This window comes from Mobula birostris, chromosome 1, assembly GCF_030028105.1.
Source record: "Mobula birostris isolate sMobBir1 chromosome 1, sMobBir1.hap1, whole genome shotgun sequence".
NCBI classification, from domain to species: domain Eukaryota; kingdom Metazoa; phylum Chordata; class Chondrichthyes; order Myliobatiformes; family Myliobatidae; genus Mobula; species Mobula birostris.
Genome location: NC_092370.1, coordinates 59,886,232 through 59,913,615, shown reverse-complemented (window position 1 = coordinate 59,913,615; position 27,384 = coordinate 59,886,232). Strand labels below are relative to the sequence as shown.

Below are 27,384 nucleotides of genomic sequence, written 5' to 3'. Positions count from 1 at the left end.
GCCCCCTTTTGCACTGCAAACCATCCCACACTGCAATTTTGCCCTACCATCTGTCTGTCCTTCCTGATAGTCTCACTATATACTAGCTCTGTTGGTAAACCTACGTCCCCATCCTGATCACTCCAGTTCCCATCCCCCTGTGAAATTAATTTAAACTCTCCCCAACATCTCTAGCAAACCTGCATGCATGGATATTGCCTTACCTCTTCGCTTTATGTAAAGCCTGTCCCGTTTGAACGGGTTATACCTTCCCCAGATGAGATCCCAATAAAACACTTTCCTAGGGTTCACTGCCCCCTGCATCAGTTCCTCAGCTACACATTCATCTGCCAAATCATCCTATTCTTGCCTTCACTGGTGCATGGCACAGGCAGGAATTCAGAGATTGTTACCCTGGAGGTCTTGCTCTTCGGCTTCTACCCATCTTTCTAAATTCTCTCTTGGGACTCCCTCTCTTTTTCTCCGTGTGTCATTTGTATGAATATGTACCAAGATGTCTGGCTGCTCACCCTCCCTCTTTAGAATGTGGTAGGCACAATCCAAGATGTCCCTGACCCTGTCACCTGGGACGCTACATACCATCAGGGCCTCTCTATCACGTCCAGATTGTCCTATCTAACCCTCTAACTATGGAATCTCCTTCACCACTGCATTGCTTCTCTGCCACCTTCCCTTCTGAGCCAAGTACCAGAGACCTGGTCACTGTGGCTCTGCCCATTACTTCACTCAGAGGGTGGTGAGAGTGTCGAATGAGCTGCCAGTGCAAGTAGTAAATGAAGTTCAATTTCAACATCTAAGAGAAATTTGGATCGGTACAGTACATGGATGGGAGGGGTTTGAAGGGTCATGGTCCAGGGGCAGGTCAATGGGACCAGGCAGATTAATGGTTCAGCATGGACTAGATGGGATGAAGGGCCTGTTTCCGTACTGTACTTTTCTGTGGCCCTATTTAAATGAAATACCTAACAATACTATACAACTATGCAGTACTATACAACTGGGAATTGGATCATAATATTTATCAACAGAGGAATTCATACAATGTATGCTGCTGTGTTCTCTTGATTGACTGTAAATAAATAAAAATCAGGGCACACAGCTAATACAGATAATGGACTACCTTCATATAATGCTTTCAATGATTGCATCTTTCAAATCTTCATTTTCATTGTAACATTCAAGATGATTATCTATACCTACAAATTCTTAGCAGTTACTAACATGTTGAAGTAGTTAAATCATTTCATTTTCACTTCACGGCTGTTTCTGGCATCTCCAAGCCTGAATACTTGAAATTGCTGTAAGCAAAACAGTTCTGAATTGTCTTACTGCTTATTTCTTAACAACTATCAGTGACAAAAATCATTGCTTTTTGAACACAGCACACTCACAACTGTCGCTATTTAAAAACTGTTCGCTTAAAACACAGTATAGTGTCTAATGGCCACGTGACTGAGACTGTTTGGCAGCAGACTTTTGTCTCAATTAAGACCATAAGATATAGGAACAGAATTAGGCCATAAGGCCCAGCAAGGCTGCTCATGGCAGATCCAATTTTCCCCTCCCCTCAGCCCCAATCTCCTGCCTTTGCTCCATATCCCTTTATGCTCTGACCAGTCAAGAATCTATCAAACTCTACCTTAAATATACATAAAGGCAGCCTCCACAGCTGCCTGTGGCAAAGAATTCTGCAGATTCACCACCTTCTGGCTAAAGAAATTCCTCCTCATCTCCATTCTAAAAGGACACCCCCCTATTCTGAAGTTGTGTCCTGTGGTCTTAGACTCTCCCACCACAGGAAACATCCTCTCCACATCCACTCTATCAAGGCCTTTCACCATCCAATAGGTCTCAATGAGGTCACCCCTCATTCTTCTGAATTCTAGTGAGTACAGGCCCAGAGCCATCAAATGCGCTTCATATGCCAACTAAGCAGCATATTGTCCCAAATAAACACAGAAAATCCCAGCTGTTTTCTCAATTAGTTCTCACTTTTTAAGAGATATGCCAAATAAATAGTTGCTCTGATTAATCGATGGTCCAATTAACCGGGATCTGCGGTATATGGATAAAGAGCTAGAATTTCCAATAAAGCGTGGGCATCCAAAAATCCAGCTATGTGAAACTAGTAATGTCTAAAAGCATTTTGAAAATATCTTGCTTTATACTTATATAAAATAACTGTAGACTTACTATCCAAATCCTGGGAAGATCAGTGAAGTGAAAGGTCTTGATCACATGCTGTTTTAGTTCTTGGCTTTAGGGCTTTGTTGTAATGATGCACTGGTCTGGTTCCCGCACTCATCATTTGACTTATATGACCATTGACCCATTGCCACCTGAACTCTGTGACCTTTATAACTTATGGAGTTTCTTGCCACCAGTTTGACTTCAGAAAGGCCAGAAATTCCTCCAAGTGCAGCTCTGCCAAAAGGAAGCATAATGTGTAATTTATAACCAAGAAACAGAAATTACTGCTGAAATTAGATAAAGGCATAGTACTGAGATGAGTGTGGAATGTGGGGTGGGTAGTTCACTTATGAGTAGATCATAACGTTTTATGCTGAAACTGATGTTCAGAAATAAACAAGAAACTATATATAAATCTAAAATGATGATTTAGACAGTGGTAATGGAATAAACCTTACAGAGGAGGAGTTGAGGATGCAATTAGATGCCAGTGTAAATTTAAAAAGCTGAAAGTTTCCCCAGTCACCAGCAATGAACTGAATGTTCCAAGTCCAAGATAGCCAATCAAATCCAAAAGGCATGATAGAATAAGGCAATTAGAAGTGCAAATGAAGCTTCAGTGGATTTTGCCATGAGTTACTAATGAAAACCTTTCTGTTTAATGAATTCATAATGCTGGTGAAATATCCCTTTATTTGCATTAGTTACCATGGAAAACCTTAAAAACAGCTGATGAAAATGTGCTGCAGAGGTGTAAGTAAAGCAGAAGATGTGTTTCCAGTTCTTAGACATGCCGGTGTAAGCCAAAGCATAAAGGAAAAATCCAATATCCATGATGATACAAGAGGGTAAACGTATTTCCAGTTCATTATTGTACTATGAAAAGAGCAGGAATAATCATACAGATCTGTTTGAATGGAATGCTTTTTCAAAAGAGAAGCACTTTTTTCCTGATGCTTCTAATTAGTTAAACCTGATGAGAAGTGTGCAGCACAGGTGTGTAGTGATTAGCACAATGCTTTACAGTACCAGCAACCCAGGTTCAAAACCCACCGCTGTCTGTAGGAGTTTGTACATTCTCCCCAGGACCCCATGGGTTTTCCCCGGTGCTCCAGTTTCCTCCCACAGTCCAAAGATGTGCTCGCTCTTAGGTTGATTGGTCATTGTAAGTTGTCCCGTGATTAGGCTAGGGTTAAATTGGGGATTGCTGGGGGCACAGCTCAAAGGGCCAGAAGGGCCTATTCTGCACTGTACTATTAGAGACATAGAACATGGATACAGACCCTTTAGCTCAATGAGTCCATGCCAGCCACAGTGTCCACCAAACTAGCCCTTATTTCCTGCGTTCTGCCCTTATTCCTCTAAGCCACAACCACCCTCCCTCACGTACCCAAACATGTGTTTCTTAAATCATTTCATTGTACCTGCCTCAACCACTTCTTCTGGCAACTCATTCCTTATACTCACCCTCTGCATGAAAAGGTTGTCTCTCTGGTCCCTTTAAATCTTTCCCCCCTAACTGAAATCTATACCCCTTAGTTTTGGGTTCCCCCACCCTGGGGAAAAGACTGTTACCATCTGCTTTATCTATGCCTCTCATAATTTTAAACATTTCTATCAGGTCATCACTCATTCTGCAATGTTCGAGGAAACATAGATACCTGCCTGACTATTGATCGTGATGCTAAACCTCTTGTGAAAAACAATGTTTTTGTCATTCAGTTACCTGCAAGTGTAATATTGTTGGTGTAGCTAATGAACTAAAGAATTTTAAGACCCTTGTAATATCAGTTTAAAAAAATTATGAGGTTTTAATTATTTAATGCTACAAATTGAGTCCAGCCAATGTAAGAATTCTAAATGATTTTGACCTGGGCTGCTGAACATGTATTGAACCAATTCATTGAAGACACGAGGACTAACACTTGGCATACCCTGTGATAGGAACTGTGTTTCATGCAATGGTGAAGATTCTTATTTCGTGCAACATTGTGTATCAGAAAAGAAGAAAATGGCTTTCGAGTGTTGCCGAAGAGTTTCGGTCTGAAACGTCAACTATACTCTTTTCTTAGATGCTGCCTGGCCTGCTGACTTCCTCTGGCAAGTTGTGTGTGTTGCTTGGATTTCCAGCATCTGCAGATTTTCTCTTGTTTGTGACTTCTGGATCTGTTAGATTTTGAAAAAAGATTGACTTCTGAAGCTTTACAGTCATCAGAAGGAAACATTATTGAAGAAGTGTGAACAATTATGCTCTCATTGATCACACACAGAGTAAAATTGTGATATTGATCGTCCATCCAAGGGAGAAAGATTAAAAACATCAGAACACTGGTGATCAAATAGAGAAAGGGTTCATAGAGAAAAGCATAAATATATGTGAAATAGTCATTAAAGTTCTACGACAACAGATTTGGAACACAGCAAAAGATAATGCAGGTTTAAAAGATTCAAGGAAAATTAATCAAAGGAAATTCTCATTTATGAGGATTTGAAATTACTTGATCTCTTTAGTTAAGCTTTCCAGTGGAGTGCTGTTGACCTGACCTCAACTTTAACTGCAACAGCCAAATGTAATTAATCCAATATCCTTTGTTGGAAGTGGATAACAGGAAAAATATTTGGTGAATACATAAAAAAAATTTCAAATTTTGTGCATACATAGTCCAAAATCCTGAAATCCACCACATTCTCAGTCTCAAGCCAAAATTTACACAGGGACTCCTTTAGTGTCATAAATTGCCATTGTTCTCTTTTTCTGGCATTAATTTTAATTCCACCTTCTCTAAATATGTAAACTGTTGAATTGTTGGTAAACTTCTCTCTAGATAGGACTAGTGCTACATCTAGCAATTGGCACACTCTTCATATCTAATTGTGGTCAAACTTTATAACCCATAACTTAGATTCAAACTGGTGAGTATTTAGAGAGGTATGGGATAATAGAGGATAGTAGCTTTGACAAGTTAATTTTGACAACTTTTATCTAACAGTATCTGTATAGGTGAGATGAGTATTAACATGATATTGTGTAAATGAATTCTCAAAATACTTTCAATGGTTACCTGAAGAGCAGGCTTGTTATGAAAATTCAGACATGTCATTATTAAAGAAATGCTGTAGCAGCAGCCAGACAGGAAATATAGAGCCGTGTTGTGAAGTATTTCTTGGTTGAGGTAGGATTGGAATCTGTGTATCAGAGGTTCAATATAGGGTCCACATTTGTTTTTGATATTAATGAAGAGACCCAGCAGTTCACTGCATAATATGGCAAATCTGTTTATTCGGTGGCTTCAGAAACACACTTCCGTTGGAGTAATGCAGATTGACTCATATCTTACAAGCTGATATACAAGTCGTGAACTGCAGTATAAAAATAAGCCCTTCAGCCCATCTAGTCTGTGATGAACTGTTATTCTGCCTATTCCCAGCAAACCGTACCTAGACCATAACACTCCATACCCTTCCCATCCATGCATTGACCCAAACTCTTAAAAGTTGCAATCAAGCCTGCTTCCATCACTTCTGCTGGCAGCTCATCCCACAGTTACACCACCCTCTGAGTGAAGAAGTTCCCGCTCAGTTTCCCCTTAAATGTTCCACCTTTCACTCTTAAGTTGTGACCTTGAATCTTAGTCTCACCCAATGTCAGTGGATAAAGCCTGCTGGTATTTATCCAGTCTATACTGCTGATAATTTTGTATACAGTACCTCTATCAAATCTCCCCTCATTCTCCTGTACATATGGGAATGAAGTCTGAATTTACTCAACTTTCCTGTAACTCCGGTCCTCAAGTCCCGGCAACATCCTTGTAAATTTATCTGTACTCTTTCAATCTTTTGATATCTTTCCTGTAGGTAGTTGACTAGTGCCCTGTACAATACTGCAAAATTTTCCTCACCATCTTATATAACTTCAACATAACATCCCAACCCCTATATTCATTCCTCTGATTTATGAAGGCCAATGTGCACATATCTCTTTACAATCCTTTCTACCTGTGATGCTACTTTCAAGGAATTAAGTATGTGTATTCCTTCATCCTTCTGTTCTACCACACTTCTCAATGTCCGACTATTCACTGTGTAAGTCCTACCCTGGTTTACTCTCCCAACATGCAACACCCCACATTTGCCTGCATTAAATTTCATCTGTAATTTTTCCCAACCCATTTTGTCAGTTGGTCCAAATCCCACTACAAGCTTTAATAGCCTTCCCCACTATCTACTACTCTCTCAATCTTGGTGTCATCTGCAAATTTTTACCACAATATCATCCAAACCATTAATATACTGTAGATGACAAACAACAATGGGCCCAGCACCAATCCCTGCAGCACACCACAGTCAGAGAGGCAACCATATACTTTGGCTTCTCCTGTTAAGCCAGTGGTGAACCAAATTTACTACTTCATCCTGAACATCAAACGACTAAATCATCTGGACAAGCTTCTGATGCTGGACTTTATCAATGACCTTGCTAAAGTCCGTATAGTCAATCCCCAGAGCCTTTCCTAGTAATCTCCTCATTTAAGATTCCAAACCCTTTCCTTTTTGAAGGATTTCAATTTTAGGAAAGCAACTTATTTGGGGGTTCAAAATACATTAAGCATTTTCTCCATGAACTTTGTCAATAATAAAATCTATTCAAAGTTTGATTTCTTGCTTATTCCATGAATGTTACACTGTATCATGTTTTTCTAATTTTAAATGAATATAAATAAAAATATAACAATAACAAGAGAAAATTTGCAGATGCTGGAAATCCAAGTAATACACACAAAATGCTGGAGGAACTCAGCAGACCAGTTTCGGCCCAAAACGTCAACTGTACTTTTTTTCCATAGATGCTGCCTGGCCGTCTGAGTTCCTCCAGCATTGTTTGTGTGACGATAACAAGAAATGTATTGAAAATTAATTGACAAATTTTGCCAAGCAGAATGTTATCAGATGTACACACTTTTCATTAGCCACATCAGTGTACAAATCACTGCTCACTTTTTAGCTCCTTTCACGAGAATCCATGAACACCTAATTTTATAATTCTTTGCTCTCTTGGTTGTGCCAGGGAACTAAAATGAGCAAAATTATAATACCAGATGTCATCATTCTAATCTAGTTCTAATTAATATTAAAATACACCTTATTGTGACTGTATGATCACTCTTAGAAGAGTAGCGCTTTATTTCACACATTTCAGAAAGCAATATTGTTTGTTTTGATTCATTTTTTATTGTTTTGAATATTTGCACATAAAAATGAAGATGATAAGTCAAAGTTCAAAGTAAAGTAATTATCAGGAACATATGCGTCACCAGATACAACCTTGAGATAAGTGTCAATGACCAGCTCTAACTGTCTGTAGCAGGGCTGAAGCCAGGGGTAAGGTCATGACTATCAAATGGCAAATCTATCAGGCAGAGACATAATGGGAGAAAATTCAATGTTTAACAAATTTGGCAGGAAAGGCAATTGAGTGAGAACTGAAGAAGCTTGACAGCTAAGCGGAGGATCTATATACACTTTCAGACTGAACATAGAGAGAAAAAAATGCTTTCTGGGTTTTAAATGTTGACAGCTCTAAGGCTAGTTGGCACCAGTGATTGAGTGCGGTAATAATATAATCCTCCTATTTTCTATTCTGCCTGTGTAAGCATTTCTTCTTACAAGGGTTTCCAATTCATGCTAGGATAGCAAAGATTTACATGTGCAAACGGGCATTGTTAAATTGCCCAAACTTGCATTGCTTATCTTCTTCTTCTTCGGCTGTCTATCGATTTCGATGTGACTGAACATGCCTTGCACGGTAATAAGGCAGACTGTGTCATGCCCCCACCATACAGTCTCTCTGGGCTTTCAAATCTGATGCTAAGTAGTACACAGGAGTGTAACAGACTGAGCGGATAAGGAAGCTGCCCCGCAGTGACAACTAACCAGTCTAGTGATGCCATCCATTGACCAACACTCTGGTTCCTCCGCATGCCACTGGGGTGGCTGTACCATTGACCCTTTTGGATTCATCTGCCACAGACACCATCAGACGCTCTGCTGTCAGCGTCCTCGTTGGGTGCAGCTTTTGCCTGAAGAGGCATAACCTACAAAGTAGCAAAGGCATGCTTACCTCCTTGACTTAGCTAGCCACGCTCCTACTACTACATCTAGTCTAGTAGTATACCGGTGGAACATCACCTTCATGGCTAGGTTAGACCTGCCAGAGAATGAATCTCTGCCGTACTTCGCCGATGTTTGGCCAGTGTCACTCCTACACCACGGTGAGGTGCCAAGCTAGGATTTTGTAGCATTGCTTATAGGTAGCGGGTGATGGTAGATAGAGCATGTTCTGCCTAGTAGTCCATGGCTAGTGCTGTCTTGGGACCCCTGCTCTTTTTATAAGTGACTTACATGAGGAAGTGGAAGGGTGGGTTAGATAGTTTGCAGATGGCACAAAGATTGGTGGTGTTGTGGATACTACAGAAGGTTGTTGTAGGTTACAAGATATTCACAGGATGCAGAGCAGGACTAATAAGGGTCAGGGAGAGTTCAATCTGGGAAAGTGTGAAGCGATAGACTTTGGAAGGCAAATTATAAGGTTAATGGCAAAATTCTTCGAAGGAACAGAGGGATTTTAGGGTCCAAGTCCATAGATCCCTCAAAGTTGCTGCACAATTTGATGGAATGGTTAAGAAGGCATATGCTGTTTGGCCTTCATTAGTCAGGGCATTGAGTTCAAGAGACATGAGGTTACATTGCAGCTCTATAATATATTGTTTATACTTACACTTGTAATATTATGTTCAATTCTGGTTGCCTCATTATAGGAAGGACATGGAAGCTTTAGACAGAGTGTAAAGGAGATCTACCTAGATGCTGCCTGAATTGGAGAGCAGGTTTTATGAAGAAAGATGGAGTAAGTTAGGGCTTTTCTTTTTGGAGCAAAGGAGAATGAGAGGACACTTGATAGACGTGTATAAGATAATAAGAGGCATAGATAGAGTGGGCAGCCTACACCTATTTCCCAGGGCAGCAATGTCTCATATGAGAGGCCATATTTTTAACGTGATTGCAGGAAAGTATAGGGAGAATGTCAGAGATAGAGTTTTCACATATAGAGAGTGGAAATGCATGAAACACACTGCTAGGTTGGTGATAGAAGCAGATACAACTGGGATATTTAAAAGACAGATAGACACATGAATGGAAAAAATGGAGTGCTACATGTGAGGAAAGGCTTAGGTTAATCTTGGAGTAAGTTAAAAAGGTTGGTACAGCATCATTTAACATAATAGTATAGACTGTTTTAAGTTGTCATATCAAAGAGATAGCAACAAGGAGCATAAATAGATATAAAATATCTCAGAAATTACAAAATCATAATCCTTTAATTGTGGTATGGGTTTGATGTAAATACTGATCACAATTTTTCTTAATGGTGAATACATAGAATTTGATATAGTTACTAATCCTCTTTGGTAATTCATGTGGACTGCAGGAATCCAAACTTTTTCTTCTGTCTGTATGGGTTAACACCATGCTCCACTAGTTTTACTGATGAAATTATTTGTTCTTGCAGACGACTACAGTGAAGAAGAGGAGGTGCATTCAATGGGTTACAAGAGGTTTGGTGAGTAGTAATTATCTAGAGATCGCAAGAATTTGTTGTTGTCAGAAACCTTTGTTAAAGGAATGAAATTCCTTCAGCATTTGCAGAAAATACATTTAAAGTGGTATTAACAACTGATTAAGTCCTATCATAAAGAATTCTTTCCTAAAATACCATCTAGTGTAGACATCGGAAAGTTACATCAAGGAGAGAGATTGAGCACATTAGTTAAAAAGCATCATTTTCTGATGGGTATCTTACCCTGAGTTTACACAATGGTAGCAGAATATGTTTGGTGTAATGTGCTTTTTTAATCTCTTGAAGCCTATTTCTTATATTTTAATAGCTCTAATAAAATATTTAGTAATAATATTATATACAACTGAAACATTTAATGTAGAAGGAGATGCAGTGCGGATGTGGTTATACCAGTATTGACGGCTTGCCTAAACTGTCAGTAGAAGTCAAATGTATTTATGGTATATTTTGTCTATTAGAATTGGCGAATGAAGTTATGTACTAAAGATTCTCTTTAATATTGTTGTAACAACCCTTGTTATAGATAACTAAAAATAAATGGACAGGAAAACAACTTCCTTGCTCAATTATCGATGTGTATTGAGAGGTCTAAATGTAAGTACCGTATGCCATAATTTGAATAATTTTAGGTTCTTCAAAGGAGGCCATATGTGTGGAAACACGGGGTGATCACTTTCTAGGGTTAAATTACAGGCCTTCCAACAGTCAGGGAACTTAGAGGAGCATCTATCCTCAGAGATGTTCAAAGGCAAATAAGGTTACAAATGCTCAACTTCTGGATGCCCTTACAAATGAGTAAGTATTTGGAAGACTAGCAGAATGGATGCAGAATATTTAAGAGACCGGTGAGGTGGATGGGGATGTACTTGTCAACTGTTGCGGGCTGCAGCCATCATCTTCTCAGTGGAAAAAGAGTATTTCCACTGGCCTTCTTTTCCATCAATGCCTCCCTATGTCCCCTCCCTCCCATCGAGTTGCATAACCAATACCCTGCTTTAATTCATTTCAAAGCTGGAAACAGTTCAGGTTACAAACAGTTCTTAGGAATGGACCCCTGTCATCGATTGGAGGCTGCCTGTAATATGGTATTTCATCTTCCCCAGTTTTAATTGGTGTCAACTTATGGTGCAAGTCTTAAGAGGGCATGTGATTTTTAAAGATCATCCAGAACAGCTTCTTAAGCCAGTAATCAATAGGTCACCCACATTATTGGAGAAGGGACAGGGAAGCCAGGAAAGTAACTAAAGTGTCTGTGGGTGAGGTAATTCTGGAAAGGGACAAGGGTGATTCAGAAATTAAGGTCCTGAAGTGGAGGAAGGAAAAATTCAATGTCATAAAACAGGATTGGGTAAAAATATACCAGCTATAAATCTAGTGGGAGACTTTTAAAAGTGAAATCATGAGAGTTAAAAGCCAATGTCTGCCTGTAAGGATGAAAGGTTAGGAAGACAAGTCTAGAAAGCCCCAAGTGTCAAGGGTATTGAGGGTTTGAGAATAAGAAATAGAAAGTATATAGCAGGTATAGAGTATTGAAAATACATGAGGACAGAATGTACATTGAGGGTACTTAACAAAAAAGGAAATTAGGAGACCAAAGATTGCGGGAAATCCCAAAGCATTTTATAAGTGAAACTCCCTGTTTACCTTGGCTGAATAAGTCTGGGGAAGACACTCTCAAATCCCGCCAAACTCATGAGATTGGGATGGCTCGATCCCACTCCAAACCCCGGTTTGTGTGGATGCTGCGTCATTTGCTACCCTGTTACATATTAGTGCCATAAAATAACAGACTTTACACTGCATACGATTAAAGGAATTGTATTTTAACTTAACTAAAGGGTTAGTAAAGAATAGGACCCATTCTAATTAAACAGTCAAATGTGCACAAGTTGGAGCTCATCTTGAACTTCTGTCACTCGCATGCTGGGCCCTCGGTCACTGTGAACCGCCCAAACCACCTTCTGAACGTCACTTGCAATCCATCTTGGACAAACAGGTCTCCCACTGGATCATATGCTATGACCAGTTCTCCCCAATGTGTTCTCTCTTCATCTCCCACCAAACAAAAGCACCAAGACCAACCTTAGTGTCCCTCACCAGAGAAACCTCCCCTTAATTCTACCATCCAAATTGGACGGTAAAAATTTCTCATTTTATTCAAGAAGGACAACAGGATAAGCCAGTTGATTATAAGCTAATGAGTCTAACGGCAGTGGTAAGGAAGGTGTTGAGAAATATGAGGGACACTACTCACCTACATTTGGAAAGGCAAAGATTAGTCCAGGATAGGCAGCATGGCTTTGCTGGTAGGAGATCCTATCTGACTAATATAAGCACATTTTTTGAAGAAGCAAAACCTATATGGATGAAGGCAGTGCTCTTAATATAGTCTATGTGACTTCAGTAAGGCTTTCAACTAGGTCCCGCATAAACATTTGGTCCAAAAGATTATAGACCATAGGGCATGTTTGAAAGTTGATTCGAAAGTTGCCTTGGTAATTGAAGACAGACAGTAATTTTGGAGGGTGGTTTTATGCTTGGAAGTTTGCAACCATGATGTATCACAGGAATCAATACTGAGACCCTTCTGTTTCTTGTACATTAGTGACCCGGATGTAAATGTAGAAGGTACTAATAGTAAGATTTCAGGTAGTCCAAAATCAATGACGTCTTAAAAGACTGGGATATACACTGTGAATGGTAGGGGCCTGGGGAGTATTGAGGAACAAAGGGATCTTGGTATACAAGTCTAGAGAATTTTGTATTTAGTAGCACAGGAAGATAAGGTAGTGAAGAAAACATGGAATGCTTGTCTTATTAGCTGTAGCTTAGGATTTCAGAGCATAGAGGTCATAGTACAAACTTACAAAATGTTAAAATTTTGGTTAACCACAGCTGCAGCATTGTGTGCTGTTCTAGTCACCATACTGTGTGAAAGTCATAATTGCATTGGAGTATCTGTAGAGGAGATGTACTGGCATGTTGTGTGGAATAGAATGTTTCAGTTATGAGAAGAGATTAGATAGGCTGTGTTTGTTTTCTTAGAGCAATGTAGGCAGCGTTGACCTCATAAAAGTATACCGTACAAATTTATAAGGGGTACAGATATGATCAATAGTAGGAAACTCATCTCTATAGCAAAGGTGTCCATAACCAGAGAGCATAGATTTAGGGTAAGAGAGGATCTGAGAAAGAATTTCTTTCACCTAGTGGTGGTGGAGACAGGTACTGTCATAGCATTTAGAAACTATCTAAAAGAATACTTGAATCACTGGGCCATTGAAAGCTTCAGACCAAATTCTGGATAGCACTTAATTGTCAGAATGTTCATGTCTCTAACTAGAATGAACTCTTGGCCTCACAGTCGATCACATTGTGGCCTTTGTACCTTATCATCTATCTGCACAGCACCTTTTCTGCAACTGTAACACTATATTCTGCATTCTACCATTACTTTTTCCATTTGTACTACTTCAACATATGTTTTGAAATGATTCCTATCAATAGTGTGCAAAACAAAGTGCCTTGATTTATCTCAGTACATGTCACAATGATAAATCACTTATTAATTAATAAACGCCTTACGCTAAATGAACAAAAGATTTTCTGTAACAAATTATTCCCTTTTCTGTTGCATTCATGTTTGGAATGAAGTTTGCAGAAGTCTGGTGGTAAATTCCAGATCCTATCCACATGCAAAAATCACCTTTCCTTATGTCACTTCTTGTTAAACAATTTGCTATTCTTCACCTTCTGGCAGTGAGAACAGCTTTCCTCTATCTCCTCCATCTGTACTCTTTAGGATTTTAAAGAGCACTATCAGATTCCCTCACAACCTCATCTGTTCCAAGGTGAATCCCACATAGTTCATTCAACTAACTAAAGTACATGATCCCAAAAGCTCTTCAGCACCCTCTCTAAAAATTTATTGTGTATCTCTCTTGATGTGTCATTTCCAGCACTATACACAATATGCCAATCGTAGTCCAACCAATGTTATAAACACACATTATGACTACCTTGTCCATGACTCTGTATCTCTTTACCTACTATGCTGTTTTAGCCACTTCCTTAAATTACCCTGCCACATTCTTCCTATACTTTAGACCCCTCTGTTCTTGTACCCTTTTTGGAATGGTGCCCTTTAGCTTACATTGCTTCTGCTCAATTTTCCTACTAAAAAGTAACACTTTGCATATGCCTGCATTAATTTTCATCTACTGCCTATCTGCCCATTTGAATCCCTCTGTCCGTGTCTGTATTTCCTGATCCTCTACTATCCTCCAAGTTTTGTGTCCTCTGCAGATTTTAAAATTGTCTCCTGTACATCCAAATGCCAGCTATAATATCTTACAGTTATAATTAACATCCCCTGAACCATCCTGAGGGAATTCCACCACACTCTTCCTCCAGCCTGAAAAACCTTTCATTACTGTTGTTTCCTGTTAGCCAATTTTCTATCCACGCTGAAGCATCTGATCTCTGGTTTGTTGCAATGATTCTTTCTAAAGATATCTTTCTATTTGCTTAGCTGATGTGACACCAGAACTTATTAGTAAACTGGTCAGTATGACCATTTCACAGACTTATCTTGACACAAATAATGTGAAGTTTTAATTAGAAGTATCATTTGTTGAACAGTAATGCATAATGCCTAACTGAAGTAGTGAAATTGTTTCATTTTCATTCCTGGCTGTTTCTGGCACCTCCAAGTCTGAATGCTTGAAAGCACAGTGAACAAAATGGTTCTGAGTTGTCTTACTGGTTATTTCTCACCAGCTATCAGTGACAAAAATCACTGCTTTTTGAACATGAAAACATTTATGCAACTGATGCTATTTCAAAACTGTTCACCCAAAGCATGGTGTTGTGTCTAGCACTAGTTAGAAACTCTTCATCACAGTCTCCTGTCCCAATTAAGCAGCATAATGTATCAAATAAATGAAGGAAATCATGGCTATTATCTTGATCAGTTTACATTCTTTAAGAGTTGTCCCAAATAAAAATGTCAATAATAATCAGTCTGATTCTGCATGTGATCTCCTGTATTGCTACGAGTTTCAATATAAATCACAATTCACACTGTAAATAGAACATAGAACAATATAGCACATGAATCGACCCCTTTGGTCCACAATGTCTGTGCAAATGGTGGGGGAGGCTAACCTTGATTCAATACTCTTGTACTATTTAGTGCTCATGACCAAAGATGAAATTTGCACCCCCCCACCCCCCGAAAGCTTGGAATTACAACCTGTCATCTGAATTCAATATTTAGATCTCTTGCATACATCTACTCTTGCCTTTTCTGAAACAGTTTGATAAAATACTAGCCGAGTCAAATGATGTCACTTTATTCTACAGCAATAGGCCTCTAATTGTTTTAAGTTTTTCTGTGTTCATGTGCTAGAAGACTACCAATGAGTGCCCAAGACTAGGAATCTCAGATACACGATGTCCTGATGAAGAGTCTCAGCTCAAAACATTGACTGTTTATTTTCTTTAGTAGATGCTGCCTGGCCTGCTGAGCTTTTCCAGCATTTTGTGTGTGTTGGTCAATGTATGGGCTGTTTACTGTTTATCAAGAAAATCAACATGACTCATTCAAAGACTTGGCTATTTGATTAAATACAACTGAGTACAAAACAAAGGAGACTGCAGATGCCAAACATCTGGAGCAACAAACAAAACACTGGAGGAACTCAATGGATTAAGCAGCATCTATGGAGGGAATATCCCTCATCCCACTAGCCATAGATACAATAAGGCTTTAGGATTAGCTTTGTTTGTCACCTGTATCTCGAAACATAGTGTGAAATACTGTATGTCATTTGCATCAATGATCAATACAGTCTGAGAATGTGCTGGGAGCAGCCTGCAGGTGCCCTATGCTTCTGTTGCCCACCGACCATGCCCACGACTTACTAACGCATACATCTTTGGAAAGTCGGAGGAAACCGGAGCACCTGGAGGAAACCCAGTCAGTCACAGGAAAAACATGCAAACTCCTCACAAGCAGTGGCAGAAATTAAACCCCAGTCATTGGCACTGTGAAATATTATGCTACCCTGCTGCTCCAATCTTGTCTGAACTGCAGTGTTTTTGTGTGTTGCTCAACACATGTTTTCCTTCTCTCTCCAAATTCAATCTATTGATTCATGGTTAAAACATCCATATGGTGACATTTCCAAAAACGTTGCCTACACTTTCTTGTTAGAATGAAACATAGAAAAAAAATTATTTTCATATGATCCCCAAGCAATTTGCAACCCAATCTGAGCCAGCTTCTTGCAACATCCCCTGATTAGCAGTTATAAAACTCAAAAGTTAGCTTGGACTTCACTTCTCTTGTGCTTGTCACTAAAGAGACCTCATTACTTCATCTGGAATTTGAAGTTACCGTGCCTAATTGTAAGTTCTCAAGCTCACTGCAAGAGGTGCATCCAGCTGTAGCTTCTCACAGACCATGTGAAGGAGGTGAAGCTGCAACTGGATGAAATTTAGATCATTCGGGAGGCTAAGGGGTTAATAGACATGGAAGTAGTTATACCCAAGCTTCAGGACACAGGTAACTGATCGACTGTCAGGAGGGGGAAGGGGATAGGAAGCCAGTGCAGAGTAACCCTGTGACCATTCCTCTCAACAACAAGTACACCACTTTGGATACTGTTGGGAGTGATCATCTAGCAGATGAAAGGCACAGCGGTCAGGACTCTGGCACTGACTCTAGCTCTATGGCTCAGAAAGGAAGGGGGCATAGACGCAAGCTGTACTGATAGGGGACTCATTGGTTAGGGGAACAGAAAGGAGGTTCTGTGGATGACAACAGGATGTCCAGGTTGTCAGGACCAACACATCTCAGCAGGTCACAGCACTGTTAAGTGGGAGGCTGATTAGCCAGAGGCCACGGACATGAGAAGGAGAGGTGACAAGGTCCTGCAAAGTGAGTTCAGGGGGTTAGATGCAAACTTAAAGGACAGGACCTCTAGTGCCAGGATCACAGAATTTCTACTGGTGACACATGCAAGTGAGGCCAGAAGCAAAAAGATCATACAGTTGACCACAAGGCTGAGGAGGCGGTGCAGGATGGAAGGCTTCATATTTTTGGATTATTGGACACTTCTAGGAATGTAGGACCTGTACAGAAGGGATAGTTTGCACCTGAACCTGGGGTGGGGGCTAATATCCTAGGGGGATGTTTTGCTAGTACTGCATGGCAGGGCGGGTGGGGGGGGCAATTAAACTATAGTTGTTGGTGGATGGTAACCTGAGCAACAGAACAGATAGTGGAGTGGTTGTGGAGAAACACGTTGTCAAGTCTACAAATAACATCAGGAATCCATAGGTTGACCATGGTAGGACTAATGTTCTAAGTTGTGTATACTTCAATACATGGAATATTGTAGGAAAGGCGGATCTGCTCAGGGGCATGGATCAGCATGTGGAATTATGACATTGTAGCCAATCATGAGACTTGGTTGCAGGAGGCGCAGGACTGGCAGCTCAATATTCTGGGGTTCCGTTGTTTTAGAGCAGGAGGGATTAAACGGGGGAGGGTGCTGTTATTAGTCAGGGAAAACAGCATGTCAGTGGTCTGCCAGGACAGACTGGAGAGCTCGTCTAAGCAGGCTTTATGTGTAGGACTGAGGAATAAGAAAGGTATGATCACATTAATGAGATTATACTATAGACCACCCAACAATCTGTGGGATTTAGAGGAGCAAATTTTTAGACAGATGGCAGACTGTTGTAAGAAACATAAGGTTTGATAGTAGATGATTTTAACTTAGACCATAAGACATAGGAGCAGAATTAGGCCACCTGGCCTATTGAGTTTGCTCCGTCATTCAATCATGGCTGATCTTTTTTTTTTCCTATTTCCTCCTCAACCCCAGTTCCCAGCCTTCTCCCTGTAACCTTTGATGCCATGTCCAATCAAGAACCTATCAGTCTCTGCCTTAAATACACCCAACAACCTGGCCTCCACAGCTGCATGTGGCAACAAATTCCACAAATTCACCACCCTTTGGCTAAAAAAATTTCTCCATATCTTTGTTTTTGAAAGGGCGCCCTTCTGTCCTGGGCTGTGCCCTCCTGTCCTAGACTCTCCCACCATGGGAAACATCCTTTCCACATCTACTCTGTCTAGGCTTCCAACATTCGAAAGTTCTCAATGAGATCCCCCCTCATCCTTCTGAATTCCAGCGAGTACTGACCCAGAGCCATCAAACGTTCCTTGTATGATAACCCTTTCAACTATTCTCAATACTCAAGGTGTGGCCTCACCAGTGCCTTATAAAGCCTTAGCATCACATCCTTGCTCATGTATTCTAGACCTCTTGAAATGAATGCTAACATAGCATTTGCCTTCCTCACCATCGACTCAACCTGCAAGTTAACCTTCAGGGTGTTCTGCACAAGGATCTCAGATCCTGGATTTTCCCCCCTTTAGAAAATAGCCTGCACATTTATTTCTACTACCAAAGTGCATGACCATGCATGTTCCAACACTGTATTTCACTTGTCACTTTCTTGCCCATTCTCCTCATCTATCTAAGTCCTTCTGCATCCTACCTGTTTCCTCAACACTACCTGCCCCTCCACCAATCTTAGTATCATCTTCAAACTTGGCAACAAAGCCATCTATTCCATCGTCTAAATCATTTATATACAGCATAAAAAGAAATGGTCCCAACACCAACCCTTCCACATATTGACTGGTACTCCCATACTGTAACAAGGCTGGATGGGAAAGAGTTTGTCAAATCTGTTCAGGAAAGTTTCTTACTCAGTACATAGAAATCCCAAACAGAGAGTATGCAATACTAGTTCTCCTATTAGGGAATGAGACAGGGCAGGCGACAGAAGTTTGTGTAGAACACTTTTCACCCAGTGATCATAATCCTATTAGTCATAGTCATACTTTATTGATCCCAGGGGGAAATTGGTTAAAGTTTCAAGGCAATTATGGAAAAGAATTGATCTGGTCCTCAGATTGAGTTTCTAAATTGGGGAAAGGTTAAGTGTGGATTGGGACAGGTTTTTTTCTAGCAAAGGTGTACTTGGAAAGTAGGATGCCTTCAAAAGTGAAATTCTAGGAGTACAGAGATTATATATTTCTGTCAGAATAAAAGGCAAGGATAACAAGTTTAGAGAACCTTGGTTTTTGAGAGATATTGAGGCCCTTGTTAAGGAAAAGAAGGAGGTGCACAGCAGGTATAGGCAGGTAAGAACAAATGAGGTAGTTGAGGAGTATAAGAAATGCAAGAGAACATTTAAGAAGGAAGGGTAAAAGAAGGCACGAGTTTGCTCTACTAGACAAGGTGAAGGAGACTCCTAAGGGCTTCTACAGATATATTAAGGGCAAAAGGACAGCAAGGGACAAAATTTGTTCTCTCGAAGATCAGAATAGTAATCTATGCATGGAGCCAAAAGAGACAGGGAGATCTTAAATGGATTTTTTGCATCTGTATTTACTTGGGAGATGGACACAGAATCTGTAGATGTGAGGAAATGCAGCAGTGAGGTCATGGACCCTATACAGATTAGAGAAGGAGATGTTTGCTGTCTTGAGGCATATTGGAGTGGATAAATCCCCAGGGCCTGACAAGATGTTCCCTCATACTCTGTGGGAGGCTAATGCAGAATTTGCAGGACCATAGCAGAGATATTTAAAACATCCTAAGCCACAGATGAGGTGTCAGAGGATTTGAGGATAGCTAATGTTGTTCTGTTTTTTAAGAAAGGCTCTAAAAGTAAGCCAGGAAATTATAGACTGGTGAGCCTGACATCAGTAGTGGGAAAGTTTTTGGAAGGTATTCGAAGGGACTGGACATGCAAGTATTTGGATAGACATTCAAGATGAGATAGTAAACTGGATTAAACATTGGCTTCACGGGAGAACTGAGAGGGTGGTATTAGATGGTTTCCTTTCCTCGTGGATGACACCATGTTTGAGGTGTAGTAGACAGCAAGGAAGACTATCAAAACTTGCAGCGGGATGTGGACAGCTGAAAAAATGGGCAGAAAAATAGCAGATGGAATTTAGTGCAGTCAAGTGTGAGGAATTGCACTTTGGGAGGACCAACCAGGGTAAGTGAGCAGCAGGGCACTGAGGAGTGTGAGCAGCAGGGCACTGAGGAGTGTGAGCAGCAGGGCACTGAGGAGTGTGAGCAGCAGGGCACTGAGGAGTGTGAGCAGAACTGAGGGATCTGTGAATATAGATCCATAATTCCTTGAAAGTAGCATCACAGGTAGATAGTGTCATAAAGGAAGCATCTAGCACATTAGCTTTCATAAATCAATGGATTGAGTACAGGAGTTTGAATGCCATGTTGAAATTGTGTAAGACATTGGCGAGGCCTAATTTGGAGTATTGTGTGCAGTTTTGGTCAACTACCTATAGGAAAAATGTAAATAAGATTGAAACACTGCAGAGAAAATTAACGATGATGTTGATGCTTGAGGACCTGAGTTATGGTGTAATGCCCTGGTTAAGATTTTTCTACTATGCTGTGGGTATTTCATTTTAGCAGATCTGTAAAAGCTGTGTGTTCTGCTTTTAGCATATTTGGTTTCAGCTAAAAGATATGGGCTATGATGTTCAATTTAGGAATCTTGTGTCAGCCAATCAGGATGGCAGAATCGGGAGAAAGTTCAAGAGAGCAGGGCAGAGAGGGATTTGTGATGGACAGCGTGGTTTACAGGGTCATATTGGCGGGAGCTGCAGAGAAACAATATATGTCTGCGGTTGATACAATTTGGGCTTCAGCCAAACAGGAATTTTGTGATGTTCTGATTAAAGAAACCTTGATTTGAGCAAATGTTGTGTGAATACTGCTCATACACAATTGCTGGTTGGCAGGAAATAACCGATCATACATTGAAATAACAGATCAAAAGATGGCTGTGTTCAGTTCTGGTCACCTCACAACAGGAAGGATGTGGATACTATAGAGAGTGCAAGGATGTTGCCTGGATTGGAGAAAATGCCTTATGAGAATAGAAACCATAGAAAAACTACAGCACAGAAAACAGGCCTTTTGGCCCTTCTTGGTTGTGCCGAACCATTTTCTGCCTAGTCCCACTGACCTGCACACAGACCATATCCCTCCATACACCTCCCATCCATGTATCTGTCCAATTTATTCTTAAGTGTTAAAAAAGAACCCGCATTTACCACCTCGTCTGGCAGCTCATTCCATACTCCCACCACTCTCTGTGTGAAGAAGCCCCCCCTAATGTTCCCTTTAAACTTTTCCCCCCTCATCCTTAACCCATGTCCTCTGTTTTTTCTTTCTCCCCTTGCCTCATTGGAAAAAGCCTGCTTGCATTCACTCTATCTATACCCATCATAATTTTATATACCTCTATCAAATCTCCCCTCATTCTTCTACGCTCCAGCGAATAAAGTCCTAACCTATTCAACCTTTCTCTGTAACTGAGTTTCTCAAGTCCCGGCAACATCCTTGTAAACCTTCTCTGCACTCTTTCAACCTTATTTCTATCCTTCCTGTAATTTGGTGACCAAAACTGAACACAATACTCCAGATTCAGCCTCCAATGCCTTATACAACCTCACCATAACATTCCAGCTCTTATACTCAATACTTCGATTAATAAAGGCCAATGTACCAGAAGCTCCCTTTACGACCCTATCTACCTGTGACGCCACTTTTAGAGAATTTTGTATCTGTATTCCCAGATCCCTCTGTTCCACTGCACTCCTCAGTGCCTTACCATTAACCCTGTATGTTCTACCTTGGTTTGTCCTTCCAACGTGCAATACCTCACACTTGTCTGTATTAAACTCCATCTGCCATTCTTCAGCCCATTTTTCCAGCTGGTCCAAGTCCCTCTGCAGGCTCTGAAAACCTTCCTCACTGTCTACTACACCTCCAATCTTTGTATCATCAGCAAATTTGCTGATCCAATTTACCACATTATCATCCAGATCATTGATATAGATGACAAATAACAAAGGACCCAGCACTGATCCCTGTGGCACACCACCAGTCACAGGCCTCCACTCAGAGAAGCAATTCTCTACCACCACTCTTTGGCTTCTTCCATTGAGCCAATGTCTAATCCAATTTACCACCTCTCCATGTATACCTAGCGACTGAATTTTCCTAACTAACCTCCCATGCGGGACCTTCTCAAAGGCCTTACTGAAGTTCATGTAGACAATATCCACTGCCTTCCCTTCATCCACTTTCCTGGTAACCTCCTCGAAAAACTCCAATAGGTTGGTCAAACATGACCTACCACGCACAAAGCCATGTTGACTCTCCCTAATAAGTCCCTGTCTATCCAAATGCTTGTAGATTCTGTTTCTTAGTACTTCCTCCAATAACTTACCTACTACCGACGTTAAACTTACCGGCCTATATTTTCCCAGATTACTTTTCGATCCTTTTTTAAACAACGGAACAACATGAGCCACTCTCCAATCCTCCGGCACCTCACCTGTAGACAGCGACATTTTAAATATTTCTACCAGGGCCCCTGCAATTTCAACACTAGTCTCCTTCAAGGTCCGAGGGAACATCCTGTCAGGTCCCGGGGATATATCCACTTTAATTTTCCTCAAGACAGCAAGCACCTCCTCCTTTTCAATCGGTACAGTTTCCATGATCTCACTACTTGTTTTCCTTAATTCCATAGACTTCATGCCAGTTTCCTTAGTAAATACAGACACAAAAAACCTATTTAAGATCTCCCCCATTTCCTTTAGTTCCGCACATAGCCGACCACTCTGATCTTCAAGAGGACCCATTTTATCCTTTACAATCCCTTTGCTCTTAATATACCTGTAAAAGCTCTTTGTATTATCCTTCACTTTGACTGCCAAGGCAACCTCACATCTTCTTTTAGCCCTCCTGATTTCTTTCTTAAGTATTTTCTTGCACTTCTATACTCCTCAAGCACCTTATTTACTCCCTGTTTCCTATACATGTCATACAACTCCCTCTTCTTCTTTATTAGAGTTGCAATATCCCTTGAGAACCAAGGTCCTTATTCCTATTCACTTTGCCTTTAATCCTGACAGGACCATACAAACTCTGCACTCTCAAGATTTCTCCTTTGAAGGCTTCCCACCTACCAATCACATCTTTGCCAGAGAACAACTTGTCCCAATCCATGCTTTTTAGATCCTTTCTCATTTCTTCAAATTTGGCCTTCTTCCAGTTCAGAACCTCAGCCCTAGGGCCAGATCTATCCTTGTCCATGATCAAGTTGAAACTAATGGTGTTATGATCACTGGAACCAAAGTGCTCCCCTACACAGACTTCCGTCACCTGTCCTAACTCGTTTCCTAACAGGAGATCCAATATTGCATCCCCTCTAGTTGGTCCCTCTATATATTGATTTAGAAAACTTTCCTGAACACATTTTACAAACTCTAAACCATCTAGACACTTAACAGTATGGGAGTCCCAATCAATATATGGAAAATTAAAATCCCCTACCACCACAACTTTATATTTCCTGCAGTTGCCTGCTATCTCTCTGCAGATTTGCTCTTCCAATTCTCATTGACTATTGGTTGGTCTGTAATACAATCCCACTAATAGGTTGAGTGAACTTGGCCTTTTCTCCTTGGAGCAACAATGAAAGGTGACCTGATAGAGGTGTATAACATGATGAGAGACATTGATTGTGCGGATAGCCAGAGGCTTTTTCCCAGGGCTGAAATAGCTAACACAAGGGGGTATAGCTTTAAAGTGCTTGGAAGTAGATACAAGGGGGATGTCAGAGGTAAGTTTTTTCACACAGAGTGGTGGGTGCATGGAATGCACTGCCAGCGATGGTGGTAGAGGCAGATACAATAGGGTCTTTTAAGAAACTCTTAGATAGGTACATGGAGCTTAGAAAAATAGAGGGCTATGTGATGGGAAAAATCTAGGCAGTTTCTAGAGTAGGTTACATGGTCAGCACAACATTGTGGGCCGAAGGGCCTGTAATGTGCTGTAGATTTCTATGTTCTATGGCTGAGGCTGCTGTAGGAAGGAGCATTCCTGTTGCACAAAAGTGCTTTGTGCAGGTGAATGGGTCCAAGGAAGGAGGTCAATACTCCCGAGAGAGAGCACCCATTTGTTCAACGTGCATTTCAAACGACATTAGGGATGTGGTGTTTGCTTTCATGCAGACTGTGGGTCCAACACGTCACTCCAGTATGAGCTCTAAATTTATGTGCACATTTGGACTGGGTTAATTGTAATGGGCCCTTTTATTATTTTCCATTTTCCGACTAACTATTTGATAAATCTGAAATTTGTAAATATACTTTTATATTTTTAAGTGGTGTATGATCTGTTATTTCTTGCCGACTGACAGTTGTGTATGGCCAGTATTTACACAACATTCCTGTTTGGCTGAAGCCCAAATCATATCGACCGTGGACGTATATTGCTTATGAAAGGAGGCTTTCTCACTGCTGAGTCACATGGCTGTTAGTGAGGCTGCTAATCACCCAAGTTTCCATACGAGCCCAGGTGGATAGTTAAAGGTTGAATAGGTTAGGAATTTATTACCTGGAACGCAGAAGACTGAGAGGAGAGGTTTGATAGAGGTATACAAAGTTATGAGGGGTATGGACAGGGTAAATGCAAGCAGGCTTTTTCCACTGAGGTTGGGCGAGGCTACAACGAGAGGTCATGGGTTAAGGGTGAAGGGTGAAAGGTGAAATGTTTAAGAGGAACATGAGGGGAACTTCTTCACTCAGAGGTTGATGGGAGTGTGGAGTGAGCTGCTAGTGCAAGCGGTGAACGTGGGTTCAATTTCAACATTTAAGAGAAATTTGGATAGCTACCTGGAAGGGATAGGCAGGGAGGGGTATGGTCCAAGTGAAGGTTGATGGGACTAGGCAGATTAATGGTTCAGCACAGGTTAGATGGGCTGAAGGGCTTGTTTCTATACTGTAGTGTTCTTTGACTATTCTATGACTCTATATTTGTAGCCAGAGTATTTAAGCAGTAAAACCATACAAAAGGCTCTATGATTCTTTTCTATGACTGACTCTATGGTTGCTTCATGTATACCACAACTTAATCGCTTCAGTCAAGTTCACTTATTTTCCATCCTGACCTCCTCACCAATGTATATTAATCCCCAGTAGGCTGCTGGTTTGTAGTGAAGCATCATGCAGAGTGTACAGAGTGAAATGTGGGAAGCAGAGAGATCACTGGAAGATGTGTTTTATTTATTTGAGGTTAGCTCTAAAACCATTGTGACAAATTATGCCGGAACCACTGCTACAACACAAGTACAAAGTGCAAGACCTCTCCAATCAGTGAACATATGCATGCATCAACAAAAACATTATGCAGTGATACTACACCAGTCTGTGTTTTGATAGATCAAGGAAAATGGCAATTCCAACTTTATAGACTGTTAATCAGATCAGCCCCCAATCAATCAGCCAGTCACAACATATGCAGCCTGTGCAGTGCATGTCAGCACAGTTTGGCACAGAGACAGATGGGGATACAGACAGGACATGTTCCCACATGAGAGGCTGTGGAGAAATGAGCATCTGAAATCACTCAGGCTGCAAGCAAATTGAACATGCAAGGATACTTGGTATAAATAAAGGTCCATTTCTTTGGTGGGAAACCAGAACAAAATGTCCACAGCTGCATCAAATGATTTGGTTAGGATCCTGGGTCCTTTCAGTAAGTCTTTAGCATCATTCAAGTTTATACCAGGGCAGTCATAGTTAAGAATCACAATCAGAATCAGGTTTAATATCATTGGCAAATGTCATAAAATTTGTTAACTTTGCAACAGCAGTACCATCCAATATATAATAATTGAGAGTGAAAAGACTGAATTACAGTAAATACATATACTATATATAATAGTTAAATTTAAAAAGTAGTGCAAAAAAAATAAAAAAGTAGTGAGGTATGTTCATCGGTTCAATGTCCATTCAGAAATTAGATGGCAGAGGGGAAGAAGCTGTTCCTGAATCCTCCTTCCCATTGGTAGCAATGAGAAGAGGTCATGTCCTGGGTGTTGGGGGTCCTTAGTGATGGATGTCGCCTTTTCAAGGCACAGCTTCTTGAAGATGTCCAGGATGCTATGGAGGTCAGTGCCCATGAGGGTTTTACAACTCTCTGCTGCTTACTTTGATCCTGTGCAGTAGCCCTCCTCCCCATACTAGATGGTGATGCAGCCAGTTAGAATATTCTCCACAGTACATCTGTAGAAAATTGCAAGTGCTTTTGGTGACTTACAAAATCTCCTCAAACTCTTAATGAAATATATCCACTGTCTTGCCTTCTTTATAGCTCCATCAATATGTTGGGTCCAGGTTAGGTCCTTGGAGATATTGATACCCAGGAACTTGAAATTGATCATTCTCTCTACTTCTGATTCCTCTGAGGACTGGTGCGTGTTCCCTTGTCTTACCCTTTCTGAAACTTACAATCAGTTCTTTGGTCTTACTGGCGTTGAGTACAAGGTTGTTGGTGCAACACCACTCAACTAGCTGTTATTTCTCGCTTCTGTACGCCCTCTCGTCATTACTGTATCTGTATGCCTTCTCATCCGTCTTGTGTGGGCACGTGGCCAAGTGGTTAAGGCATTGGACTAGCTACCTGAAGGTCGTGAATTTGAGCCCCAGCCGAGGAACATGTTGTGTCCTTGAGCAAGGCACTTAATCACACATTGCTCTGCGACAACACTGGTGCCAAGCTGTATGGGTCCTAATGTGCTTCCCTTAGACAACATTGGTGGCGTGGAGAGTGAAGAATTTCCAGGCGCAGATCCATGATCTCGCAAGACTAACGGATGCCTTTCTCATCCATTTTATGTATCAGTGGAAGTTGGTGTTGTGAAGAATTATGACATTATACGTGAATTAGACAGCGAGAAATGGTCAGAGTTTTAAACCAGAATTGCCCATGGAAATATTCAGTCTGGTTTTGCACCTGGAAATATTTGGAAGGTCAATCTACTCAGCAAAATTCAATTTTGTGCAACAAGCACTGATCCAGTTTCTAGGCGTAAGTTCTAGATCATCAACTCAACTATTGTGTTTGCTATATGTTGATTAGAAAAGTACTCTAATATATATGTATCTTATAATACATAGAAATTAGATTTTCATTGTGCTCACTATTGATGTGTTTCCTGAATTAATTTGCTGCCTCCCCTGGTGCTTTCCCAGCAACATGAAGAGGCAAACCATGAGGACTGATCTAGGTATTGTAATTAATATTTTGGGAATAAGAGGGAAAAAAAAGAGCACTACAATGATTCATCTTAGCACCGATCCCATTAGCACTCTCGTTCCTGGGAACATATCCTAAACACTAGGTAAGCACAAGTGTAATTATCAGCTAGATATATTAATTCATTAAATGTCAGATATTGCTCATTTTTTAATGTAGTTTCCTAACCTACCAATTTCACACCTCTTACTTTCTTGGTTTATCTTATACATGATTTCACCTGAAAATGTTTGGAAGGATGATCCTATTTTCAGATTGAACTAAATCATGTAATTTTTTTCTCCAAAACTCATCAATTAATTTTTTCTCTCAGTGGCT

At 40.6% G+C, this 27,384-nt stretch overlaps 1 protein-coding gene across 2 annotated transcripts in view; it reads left to right on the top strand.

The window, feature by feature from the left end:
* The window catches only part of colec12 (collectin sub-family member 12), a 142,438-nt gene that overhangs the window by 10,600 nt on the left and 104,454 nt on the right, over positions 1-27,384 (top strand). For both annotated transcript variants that reach the window (XM_072255819.1, XM_072255828.1), the window contains exon 2: positions 9,758-9,808. In XM_072255819.1, the coding sequence (XP_072111920.1) occupies positions 9,758-9,808 (51 nt within the window). The remainder of the gene's footprint in view (positions 1-9,757; positions 9,809-27,384) is intronic.